The sequence below is a fragment of the Camelus ferus genome, chromosome 3 (genome assembly GCF_009834535.1).
Source record: "Camelus ferus isolate YT-003-E chromosome 3, BCGSAC_Cfer_1.0, whole genome shotgun sequence".
In the NCBI taxonomy this organism is placed as follows: domain Eukaryota; kingdom Metazoa; phylum Chordata; class Mammalia; order Artiodactyla; family Camelidae; genus Camelus; species Camelus ferus.
Window position 1 is genome coordinate 9,927,746 of NC_045698.1, and position 13,507 is coordinate 9,941,252.

Genomic DNA, 13,507 nt, shown 5'->3' on the forward strand with positions numbered 1-13,507 from the left:
GCCTCCTTAGGAACACATTAAAACTAAACTTAACATTTCCTCACATGGTGACAGCAAAGGTAGCTTTTCAAAACACTTGCAAACAAATGAAACTCATTCTATCAAAACTGAGTAACAGAAAAGATAGATGTATTTACTGAGTAGTAACTGTTCCCTCAACACTGAGAAACAGTTTTAAAGAGTCAGCAAGTCTTAGTGGCCATGTGAATATAGATTTTTTCTTATGTAGAAACTGACTTCACGATTTTGAACCTTTTTGACCACAAGAACAGAAAAATAATTGAGAGAAGAGCAAGTTGTAAGAAAAAATTAATTTGAGTTTATATCCAAGTCCAATAAAAGTTTGTGTTGATAATATTAATATTTTTAATATTCTCAGTATTATATCCACATGACTATACAGATAAATTTTCATCTGATAGTTTATAAGATTTGCCTGACTACACAAATATGAAAAATTGAGTGTAAATCTTATTCTATTTCAAATGATACAAGTCAGCTTTAGCGTCACTGACTCTTTGAAGGTGGATTACCGTACCAGTCCAGTTTGTGGTTTGACATATCAATTTTTTAACAGATTTATTTATACTACGTAACTACATAAATAGTTTAAAGGCACTCAACAGAAGACAATATAAAACACAAAAATAACAGTTCTCTTTCCCCTTGCAATCTAGAATGAAAAATCTTTAGTTAAACAAACATTTGCTGGGCACATACGAGATTCCGTAAGCTGCTCTCTGGAGGCAGAGTGGGTAAGACCCAGGATCCATGGAGGATGAGCTTTTCCACTGAACTTCACACAGACACATGTTGAACAGCACAGAGCCCTGGCTAAGAATCCTCTTGGCATACCTTTTTGGTGGAGTTGATGATTGTGCTAAGCACGGAGACTAATTTTACAATCTCTTTGTTTTCAGACACATTGTTATAGTAGTTCCTGGCTTGCACAGGAATGGGTAAGTTTACAGATGCTACCTCAAAGGTATCTAAAAGCAAAAAAAAAAAGAAAAAAAAGAAAAGACAAAAACATTTATATTAACAGCACAGGGCACATGCTTTTAAAAGGTGAGGGGATTTCTGTAACGGTAAAGTAAGGACCCCAGAAAATCTTTATAAAAGCAATTGAAAACACTGGGGAAATTTGTCAATATCAATTTTTGCAGGACTCTGGAAATTAACCAAAGCTTCCAACACTTCAAGGAGTGTTTGTTTCCTCAAGAAAAAATTTGGGGAATTTTGGTAACAACAGTGAGTTTTATGAGGTTTTGAACTTGTTCTACGCCCACTGCCCGCTGGCTGTGTGGTGGCCCTGAGAAACAGGAGTGCTTGGAGAACCACTGTGGCTGTGAAAACCGCACAGCAGCCTAGCAGCCGCCAGAGGGGCCAGCCTGGGTTTACAGCGCCTCAAGACGTCCCATAGAATTCACCATTTGACTTTCTGGAAACTCCCTGGGAAAGTCCCAGTCAAAGACTTTATCTGTATTTGACCTGAGAAAATCCCTGTCCCCAAGGCGATTGTCAGACAATAATCAGAACAAAACAGAAACAGACTCAGATACAGAGAAGAAATTCATGACTGCCAGTGGGGATGTGGGCAGGGGGTGGGCAAAATAGAAAAAGGGATTCAGAGGTACAAACCTCCAGTCACAGGATACAGCGTACTGCGTAAGGAACAGAGTCAATAATGTCGTAATCCCTCTGTATGGCAACAGATGGTAACCAGACGCAGAGTGGTGATCATTTCATAACGTCAAAAATATCAAGTCACTGTGTTGTACATCTGAAACTAACACTGCAAGTCAACTACACTTCAATTAAAAAAAAAAAAAAAAGAAAAAGACCTGGGGGAGAGGAGTATATAGCTCAGTGGTAGAGTGTGTGCTTTGCATGGGTTCAATCCCCAGTACCTCCACTACAAAAAATAATATAAAGTAATTTTTTAATGTTTTTAAAAAGATCAGTGACAATTAACTTCACAGCTGCCTGAGGCAATGATATCAGTTGAGGCAATGATATCAGTTGAGGCAAACGAGAGGTTTGGGGAATGTGATGTCCACAAAAGGCACTGTGAGACCCTGACATGTTCCCAGGGCTCTAGAAGGTCATGCTTCTGTACACAGTTGTGCACATGCCCAGGAAAGACCCAAAAATGCCCAGTCTTTCACTCTGGCTGAACTGAGGTCTTGCACAGACAGTAAATAAAGGCTAGGGCAGTGCTGAAAACTTCTTGAGCTTTCAGGTGCTCCAATGCACACACAAATCCCTAGGCAAAGGGTGGAAGACTTACTGGTTCAAAGCATTAAAGGAAATTTCTGTGCAATCATAGTTAACTGTTAAACTAACCAAGCAGAGACCTCACTGGTGCACTCCACAGGGAGGATGAATTTTACAGAATTAGTCCAGGGAAGTCAATAAAGAAACAAACAGTAACAACAACAGACCCTGGGGAAAAGAATGGGATTTCAGAGTTGCCACATTATACTCTTTAAAGTATTAAGTTTTTAACAAAAATAAAAACTGTGAGACAAGCAAAGATACAGAAGGGTGGTAACCACACATAGAACCAAAAATAGCCAACAGAAACTGTACATGAGAAAGCCCACTAATGGAATTACTAGACAAAAAACTTTTGATTGACTTTTGATCAACTTTTAGTTGACTTACAATATTATATTAGATTCAGATGTACAACATAGTGACTCAGATTTCTTACAGATTACATTCTATTTTAAAGTTACTATAAAATTTTGGCTATATTCCCTGGTCTGTATAGATCCTTGTAGTTTATTTATTTATTTTGTACATAGCAGTTTGTATCTCTTAATCCCATACCCCTATCTTGCCTCTTCCCTCTTTTCCTCTTTCCACTGGTAACTACTAGCTTGTTCCCTATTATCTGTAAGTCTGTTTCTGTTTCGCTATATTCTTTCATTTGTTTTATTTTTTAGATTCCACATATAAGTGATGACATATGGTATTTCGCTTTCTCTGTCTGACTTATTTCACTAAGCAAATTACCCTCCAGGTCCATCCATCTTGTTGCCAATGACAAAATTTCATTTTTTTATGGTTGAGTATTGCATTGTGCATATATGCCACATCTTCTTAATTCAGTGGTCTGTGGGCACTTGGGTTGCTTTCTGGCTATTGTAAACAGTGCTGCTATGAACACTGGGGTCCAGGTATTTTTTGAATTAGTGTTCATTTTTCCAGATATATACCCAGGAGTGGAAATGCTGGGTCATGCAGTAGCTCTATTTTCAGTTTTTTGAGGAACCTCTGTACTGTTTTCCACGGTGGCTGTGTGAATTTACAATCCCGCCAACAGGGTAAGAAAGTTCATTACTCCACATCCTTGCTAACATTTGTCATTTACGTTTTTGATTGTTTCTCCGTTTTTGTTTTTGTTTTTGTTTCGGATGATGGTCATTCTAACAGGTGTGAGGTGATATCTCATTACAGTTTTAATTTGCATTTCTCTGATGATTAGCAATGTCGAGCATCTTTTCACGTGCCTGCTGTCTTCTTTGGAAAAATGTCTGTTTAGGTCTTCTGATCATTTTTTAATCTGGCTGGGGTTTTTTGACATTGAGTTGTATGTACTATTTATGTATTTGGGATATTAACCCCTTCTTGGTCATAACATTTCCAAATATTTTCTCCCATTCAGTAGATTGTCTTTTTGTTTTGTTGAAGGTTTCCTTTGCTAATGGGTGCATCATTACAAAAATAAACTCAAAATGGATTAAAGAGCTACAAGTAAGACCAGGAACCACACAACTCCTAGAAGAAAACATAGGCAGAACACTCCTTGAGATAAGTCACAGCAATGTCTTTTTGGATCTGTTGCCTAATGCAAAGGAAACAAGGAAAAACAAAGAAATGGGGCCTAAATAAACTTGGGCAAAAATTTTAAATCAGCTATTAAGGCATGTTCAAAGGACTACAGAAAACCCTATCCAAGGAATTAAAAGAAAGTATGAGAAGTATGTCTCACAAAATAGAGACAATCAATAATGAGATAGAAATAGAGAAGCAAATCAAATACAAATTCTCAAGTTGAAAAGAACAATAAATATAATGAAAGTTCACTTGCAGGGCTCAACAGATTTTAGCTTTTAAAAGAAAGAATCAGTGATCTTGAAGATAAATTTCTTAAAATAGAAGGTGAGGTTACTGATTAGAGACATTTCTTATTTTGTAGTATCTGTGTTCAAGATTATAAATTTCCCTCTAAGCTCTGTTCTAACCGCATTTCATAAGTTTTGGCATTTTGTGGTTGTCTTTGCACTTATCCTATAACTATTTCCTAATTTCCTTTGTGATTTCTTCTTTTTCTGATTGGTTATTTAAGAGTGTGTTATTTAATTTGTATGTATTTGTGAATTTCCCAAATCACCTGTTACTGATTTTTAATTTCATTTCACTGTGTTTGGAAGGTATACTTTGTATTATTTCAGTCCTTTTAAATTTCATTTCAATACTCCTCAGACTGACTTATGAAATGTCCAGAATAGGCAAATCCATCAAGACAGAAACTGAATTAGTGGTTGTCAGAGGTTGAGGGGAGGAAATGGAGAGTGACTGCTAATCGGTACAGGGTTTCTTTGGGGGAATTACTAAAAACCACTGAATTGTACACTTTAAAAGGGTGAATTTTATATTATCTAAATTGTTTTAACTTTTTTTATTGAGTTATAGTCATTTTACAATGTTGTGTCAAATTCCAATGTAGAGCACAACTTTTCAGTTATAGATGAACGTACATATATTCATTGTCACATTTTTTTCACTGTGAGCTTATATTACCTAAATTATATCTCAAAGCTGTTATTTTTAGAAAGTGCAGCTTACTTCCTTTTTTTAACTCTCTTTTGTCATGACAAAAATACATGAACAATTTTTCATTTAACATTTTTCCTCTCAAAGATATAATTCATGATTGAATATATTTTGAGTTTAGAAAATTCTGAATTTTAAACTATTCCAAGAAGTTAAGAAATGTCCCCAAATAATATAAAAATTAAAATTAACATAATAACATGTGATTTTTATCTTAAATAAATAATGTAATTTCTGGATAAAGTTGTTTTAAACTGTTTTCATCTTCCTCAGTAACAGATTATCTTAAAGAAGAACTTGTTTCAGTTTCTTCCTCATGGTTAGTTTACTTAACATCCCAAGGGATATGAGCGCTAATTGACAGTTACACAAGCTCTGCTGTTTGCACAGTTGGTTTAAAAGAAGTTTGTAGTTGGGGGAGGGTATAGCTCATGTGGTAGAGCGCTTGCTTAGCATGCATGAGGTCCTGGGTTCAATCCCCAGTACCTCCTCTAAAATAAATAAACCTAGTTACCTTCCCCCTCAAAATAAAATAATTAAGTAATAAATAAAACATAAAGCTAAAAAAAAGAAGATATTTGTAGGACTATCATTAGCAACTTGGATGTCATATGCTCCTTAATATTACAAAATATAAATGAAAACCATGAGATATACAGCAAAAAAAAATCACAGCATGTTAGCAAAACAGGATGCATATTGAGTCAAAATACAAAAATATCTCTCAAATGTTAGGGAATATTCATTGTGATGATGACAAGTTTCTCTTTACATTGTGAAACAAAAATCCGTCTTGTCCCCCAGTCCATCACCCCCATTACACTGGACAGTGATGCAGCCACAACAGTCGCCAGTGTATTACTTACAATGATGATATTAAAATACATGAATCTTTATATTTTATAAACTTAAAATTGGCCTACAAATTAATATTCTGATCTAATCTGATTTGAGAATTGCATGGAGGGACAATACATCTTAGCTCAGTAAGTGTTGATTGACAATGACTAGTTAGAAAGGACTAAAACAGCACTTACCTTGAGGTTCATTTTCTCCCATCTCAACATCAGAATCACTGTCTTCATTATTCTGCAAAGCAGCCACCTTCCTTTCATGCATCTTTTTCTACAACGCAAAAGGATATTTTTCATCTGCATCTGATCTATAAAAGCAGCAGCTTCCACGTGAAATGATTCCTTCATCCCACACCCACCTTGGACAACAGCTCACTGCTCCACTGTCTAACCCCCTTGGTGACAGTGACGATGCACTCCACGGCTTTGTTCAGCGTCTGCTGTATGTCTTCCAGGGAGGGGGCCATGGCGATGTTGGGAATGGTCAGGGTGATGCTTGCCCGGAAAATGGGCAGACAGTTCTGCTTCGTTTTAGAGGCACTGTTACTGTCTGAGTTAACACAAAATAGGGAAGATTTAATTTTTTGATTTAAAATGGGATTTATTTCATTTTTTATCAGAAAAGTTAAAGCATCTAGAACAATACATAATAGGTATATCATTGGACAATATGTATTTATTGAATGGATGAATGAAATGAATGAATAGAAACTAATGGAGTATCTAGTTTTACTCAATATAACAGAACAGTTCAGGGAAACCCAAGCCATTTTCTGCTGATTACCATCTACAGGTACACTCTCCAGAAGGGAAACGCACCGTGCAAAGCCAGGCCTAAATATACACACTCTTATCTAAAATATTGAAGATGACACCATCCAAATAACAGGATACCAACAAATTAAATGTAGAATGAAGAACGTGGACAACTGTCAGAACAAGCCTAAGTCAGAACAAATAGCCAGTCTGGAATTTCACATAACACATGTCTTTCCTACCACTGTGAGTATATCCAAACTGGGGGCAGTTAGAGAGGAGAAGAAATAAAGTGTGATTCACCATTTACATCTAAGAGGCTTTTAAAGTTGGATATAGGTACAAATATAGACATATAAATGTGGCTATCTGTGTGTTTAACTATACATATATAGCTGGAGATACTTGTAATATAAAAAGTTGGGAAAGACACGTAACGATGTTCAGCATATCAACCAACAGTTGCTAAGTTCTAATATGATCCCTAAGTCAAAGGACTACCCTCCATTCTGAAGTGAAAGGAAACATAATAAACTATGCCATCAAACAAAAAATTATTTTAATGTTTCCACTTCTATTCATCCACTTTTAATTAAATATTAAACACACTTTCCCTAAAACACCAATATTTAAAATCAATAAAAAGGTTTTATTGCCCTATTATTTTTTCAATTTTAATTATTTACCATTACTTTTTTTATATTTTTAATTTAAAATTTAATTTCACCATGTCTCTAGGTTTGAATGGATTTCTGTGGCCCACCTGGGAAACACAACACCTATTTCTGAAGGATGCTGAGGGAAAGATGATTGTATTGAGAATGAGAAAACCAGCCGGAAAGTACTAAACTGAGATGAAAATAGTTTAAAAAAAAAAATACTCCTTTGGAGTTCACAGCATTAATAAGATCTTTCTCATTTTATAAGACTGGCTAATAATCTAATAATTTAACAATGAAATTATCTTTCTATATATCTTCTTTTTAAAGTATGTCTATTTTCTTTCACTAATTAAAATAATTCATTTCACATGTTTTCACCTTATTACAAAATAATTAAATGGGAAGCCAATTATAATGTTGTTAGCAAAAGCTAATCGATTTTAAGCAAATTACTTAACCTCCCTGGACTCCAGCCTTCTCAGTTTTAAATGAGAGTAATGATAGTATCTACTTTGTAGAATTGTGGGGAAAACTCGAGTTCATAGTATATCAACTTACAAGGAGGCACTCAATAAATGGTGAGGTTTTTAATTATGTAAATTTAACAGGAACACATGCGTACACGCACACACAGATACACACACGCGTGCAGATACCACACACAACCAGCAACCACGCCTGGCCAGCCAGGAGGCGAACTGTGTGGAATCATTACCCAGGAAGTTCATCGTGTTGGAGGCATGAACTCGCTTGCGAATGGCCTCTAGCGTATTCCTTGTGACTTTCAGAAGCGCTTCCGTGTTTTGGTGATTGAAATGAGAGAGCAACTCGAGGGCTCCTTCCTTTAACACCTCAGTCTCTCTCTTCTTCCTCATGATTGTTGTCAAAGGGAGGGGGCCTGCCCCTGGCACTTAAGGGACGATGTCAAGGAGTCAGAATTTCCTTCTTCTCTTTTTGCTGTTACAAAATGAGAGAAATTGAAAGAGATGAGGTGGGAGGGGTGGAGGATAGCGGGGAAGAGATTAAGAGAGAGAGAGAGAACCATCTATTGCAATTAAAGAAAATTAAGATAAATTACACGCAAGTTTGATAACACTTAAACATCACACTTCTTATGAAATGACGCTGTCAAAGAGGATATTGGGGCCCCAGGTGGACTGCTGGAGGCCTCTCCTCCTTGGTGTGAGGAAACAGGAGGAGAGGCAGAAGCTATGGCTGCAAAAGCAAGACAGGGTCTGGGAGCCTGGGTGCTGGTTCTCTGGATTCCCTCTTCTACCAATAACCATAAAACCCTGGGGGAATAGCTCCCCTGGTCTGCCTCTCAGTGTCTTCATCTGTCCTGCAAACCATTTGGTCTGGTGTAGAAATACTCCAGTGGGAATTCCAATCCAGAAACCATCCTGCTTTACTGATAAAGTGAAAAGACATACACTTGTACATTAAGTGCAAAGAGAACTAACCAGGGCCAATGCAAAGTATTTCTAGGGTTTAACAAAAAAATAACGGGAATTAATGACATGGAGCCATTAAAATGTGCTCTGAATCATAATATCAGATTTAGAAATGTCCTTATAAAATTGGGAGGGTATTTGTAGAAGTGTGAAATGCACTGCCATGTAGAAAATTAAATTTTAGTTTTCAGTAATGTCCTAGAAAAACAAGACCCTTCCATTACCCCGTGTCTTACCTAAATTTTCATTTTTTGAATCTGCACTCTTGACATTGGGTACTTTTTCATTTTCTTCCTTAGATGGAACTTCCATCTCCAGCAACATATTTATGAGCTCATTGACTGCTTCCTCTACTAATGAGCTTTTAAAGTGTAGTATCTGAGCACCATTTACACAAAGGTCCTACAAAAAAAAAAAATTAGCACATGTCATGTTTGTTTATCCAGCTCTTGAGAGCACATTAGTAATGATACTAAGCTATAGGTTCAGCTGCCAGATGAGATGTTGGCCTCCAATGATGCCTGGCCACACCTCTCACACTAACCCAGGCCAGGCATCCTGTGAATGAACGTGTTAAAGACAAGAGAACCAACCAGAGCAGTGTAGTTTGACCAGAATCACACCTACTTCTGCAGCAGCAGAAAATATAACTCTAAAAGCCATGAACAGCCTCTCTTCCCATGCAGTTTTCTTCATTTCACAGCCTTCCTGCCCTCCTCACCTTTGCCAATGATCCCAATTAGCCAACTCCTAATTAATTTTAGATAGTCCCCTCGCCTCCAAAAAGATTACACATTTCTAAGGTGTTGGGCACTTTAATCAAGACAGAGATGGGAATAGATGATGTAGACAGTGATTTACCACCTAGGTGGAAAATAAGCCCATGAAGCAACAGGCTCTGAGCTGGTCATAGTCTCCAGCTCCATTGCAAGCTCCACCATCATTCATCTTGAGCCTCTCCAACGGGCTCATGGACCATACACTCCAAACACCAGCTTCACGCTTCCCTTACCTCCTCATCACCCATGACATCCACCTCCAGTCCACTGCTACAAGGCATATGGCATTTTGATGCCATTAAAATAGTAAGATTCTGATGTGTCCTGAAACTATTAAACCTCTTTATCATCAAATAAAGTATAAAATAACAACTTCGTTCCCAACCCAGAACTTCACCCAACTACTAATCTCCAACCCCAGCCTAAGACAAAGGCTATATGTCCTAAAGACAGCTATGAAAAAGACCCAGGTCGGAGACTGGGTAAGGGATGGGATAGTACAAAGCGAATGGAGGCCCCTGTGTGGCCCTGACTCCACACTCTCATCCAAAAGACAAACCAGTCTCCCTCATTAACTCTTTTTCTTCCTTGTTCAGTGAATGCAATGTTTCTCCTTCTATTTAAAAATACAAAGTCACAGAATCTGAGTTTTAAGTCACAGACTCTCCTGCTTCCCCAGAGACTATACTTACCACCCATTCACTTTCTCCTTCTCTACTTGATTATCCCCCTCAGCATATGAACATACCCATTGAACTTCAACTCAACATCTTTCTATCAGAACAACAGGCCTCAGGGCCTTTGCACTTGCTATTCCCTCTGCCTGGAATGCTTTTCTCCAAAGATATTCACAAGGCTGGCTCCCTCACTTCCTGTGTTCAGATGTAATCACAGAAGTCCTCCCTCACCATCATCATAAAATCACAACCCTCTCTCAGGTACTCCTTTTGTCCACAACCTCTTAACTTTTCTCCACTGAACTTATCACCTGACATGTTGGTTTATTGGCTATTTTGTTTGCCTGTTTTTCTGTATCCTCCACTTGAAAGTGGGCATCGTAATGGCAAGGATCTCATCTGTTTTGTTCTCTGTTGTATTCCTAAGCAGTGGTTTGCATAGGAGCACCACAAAAATAAATGAAGGAATAAGTGAATTATAAGAACTAAATTCAAGGGAAAGTTTCTGTTATATTGATAATCATTCACTTTAGTAATCAAAATGCAAATTAAAATTAGGCTCTATGATTTTGCTACTTAAACTAAAATTAATAAATTATAATTATTTATTATAATAAATGTATTATTATATTTAATTATAAGAAATGTATTGCTCTTTTATGTAACTTATTATAATAAAAATTTTATTATAATTTATTATAACTATAATAAAACAGTGTTTGCTCAAAGAGAGTGAAATTGGTACTATTGCACTGCTGATGGCATTGCAAGTTGACACATCATTTTGAAAAGTAATTTGGCTACAAACATTAAGAGCCATTAAATGAAGACACATCCTCTGAGACAATAATCCTATTTTGGAGGAGGAAATACTCCTAAAGGGGAAGAAAGCATGAAATATATAAATATATTCATTGCAGCCCTCAGCAAATTAGCAAAACTTTGGAAACCATTTAACTGTCCACCAACAAGGAAGTAGTAATTAGGGTACAACAATTCACTGGACTATTCTGAAGGCATCATTAAAATGGTGACTATGAAAGCCATGTAGCAACATGAAAAATAGTTTGTGAAGAAACAGTAGGTGGGAGGAAAAAAACACTATTCAAAATCTGCTGTATGTATGGTAGGGATCACAAATTTATTAAGTATAATTTGCCTATAAGTAGGCAATACACCAAAATTATGATAAAATGGTATAAAAAGGCAGTACACCAAAATTATAACAATGGTGGTATAGTTGGTAAAAATGCTATCTTTTCCAATTTTTTTAAATATTCTAAAACTTGCTTTTAAATTTAAAAGGAATGAATTTTATAAGATAATAATAAAAATAGGGATAATTAATATTAAAAATCGTGAAGCCCAGTGATTTCTCTGCTGGGGGGATATAAAAAAACGCACAGGAGAGACAAGATGGGGTTTGGGGTCTACCAACAGTTAGTGAGTCTGAGAGAAGGAAGAACCGGAAATTTCTAAAGTCCAGACATTTAATTTTGATTATATAATAATTTAATATAAGCTAAATATGACCACATATGCAGAAAAAGGCTAACACCGGCAGGTCTGAGATCGCTGGCCTGCTGGTGAGGTTGGTCTTTGGCGGGTGTCTGGGAGCCTAGTTTCGGGAAGGTTGTAAAGAGTAACTATTTCTCTATGCCTGGACTGCCTGTGCAAACAGTGCGGTTTATGCCAAAAACCTGCTCTCCTTCTGGGTGTCTGGAATTTTAGTCCACGCTAGGCAGAGGGTGTCTGTGTGATGAGACCGAATAAAAACCTTGGGCATTAAGTCTCTAACAGGCTTTCCTGGGCATAAATGTTGCAGACCTGTCGCTGTATTCTTGTTGCTGAGGGTGAGGGGACAGTGAGCTCTGTGTGGCCCCCCCATGGGAGGGAGAAAGCGTAAGGAAGCCCACTCATGCATTCCTGCAAACTCTGCTGGTCTTCTACCTTATGGGCTGACTGTGTATTCTTCCTATGTAGCTGTGACAAATCTTAGCCTTTAGTGATTCTGAGTTCCATGAGTCCTTCTGGTGGGGCTGGTCTTGAGGACTCCTGACATACCATATTAAAATCACCATTGATGAGTTTTTGTAATCGAGATGCCTAGTGGAAATGTTGCAAATGATGCTGAAGTGACGTTGCCAAAGGGTCACTTCATGGAGCACTGCCCCCGGGATCCTAGTCCTGGCACAGGGAAGAAAGTGTCCCGTTTGCTAATGTTTGAGAAATAATAGATTAAAGAAATAATACATTAAATAGATACTTTCTCAGGAGAACTTCTGAATGTCTTTATTTTAATATGTTAATGTGAAAAGACTCTGGAAGGGAAAAAGAGGGTACAGTCTTTACCAGCTTGAACACAGACCCCACCTTTCCCAGCTTTCCCAGCAACGGCTCCAGAACTGTGTCTGTGCCTCAGAACACCAGTTTGGGAAACACTATAGAAATGTTCAAAAAAGAAATTCTGTCCAGAGGCTGTTTAAAACAATTATTTTATTAATTAACCCTAACTTACTAGAAGCTCTTCAGCAAAATAGCTCTATTCTTCAAAACTATGAAAAAAATGAGAAATGTGTTCCATGGCAATTTCCCTCCTACCGATACGAAAAGAAATGATTTGTTCTCTGTGTCTGAGTAAATCCTCAGATATATTCCTCTTCATTTCCAAATTATTGTCAGAAGGCTCCTTGTTTGAATCACATTTATCACACACCAATCATGGGTAAAGAATAAAATGTAATTTATGCTTCCAAATAATGGCTTTATAGAAAAATAAATCCCCCCAAATTTTGTTAAATAAAAGCATCAATCATCTAATAACCTTTGTCATCTGGAGAAACTCTTCGCAGGTAAGTGGCTCCTCCTGGGGGAGCTGACAAAGAGGCGTGCTACTCATTTCTTCTAGGATGGCGTCAATGCGGAACTCGATCAAATCATTGACCCTGTCGAGCAGCAATTCCAGGTCCTCTTTAGGGAAAAAAAAGGCGGGGGGGAGATTAAGCATTTTTTTTTAATCAACATGATTAAACTTCAGTAGGAAAATCAGGATTAAAGTTGCTCCATAGAGCTGTTTCACACTTGGTTTTCTCACATTGTTCCTTCTTTAACCAGTCTCCTAACTTTCTCAGCCTGGCTAACTCTTGACTTGAGATTTAACTTGAAGTTTGAGCTCAAACGCATCTCCTCCAGGAGGCTTTCTGTGCATCTGCACGTACTGGAGTGCCCTCCTCCTCCTGTACCAGCACCAACCCAACTCCTGAGCACCCCTCCATCTCTGCATACACCAGGTTGTCTACTTGTGTCTTAGCTTCCTCGGGAATATCACCTTTTTCATCCTTGCATCTTCAACACTTAGCCCAGCGCCTATTCCACAGGAGGTATTCAGCAGATATTATTGAAGTCAAATTCCCTCAATTTTTTTTTAACTGTTACTATCACAAGGTATATTTTTTTTAAGTTGTGCCAAAGTAATACTGAACA

The 13,507-nt window shown here is 37.4% G+C and overlaps 1 protein-coding gene across 1 annotated transcript in view; it reads right to left on the bottom strand.

Moving 5' to 3' along the window:
* The window catches only part of DNAH5 (dynein axonemal heavy chain 5), a 237,484-nt gene that overhangs the window by 141,694 nt on the left and 82,283 nt on the right, over positions 1-13,507 (bottom strand). Inside the window, 7 exon segments of the mRNA XM_032470113.1 lie at positions 856-989; positions 5,883-5,970; positions 6,059-6,249; positions 7,833-8,022; positions 8,025-8,074; positions 8,805-8,970; positions 12,849-12,994. Of these exon segments, the coding sequence (XP_032326004.1) occupies positions 856-989; positions 5,883-5,970; positions 6,059-6,249; positions 7,833-8,022; positions 8,025-8,074; positions 8,805-8,970; positions 12,849-12,994 (965 nt within the window).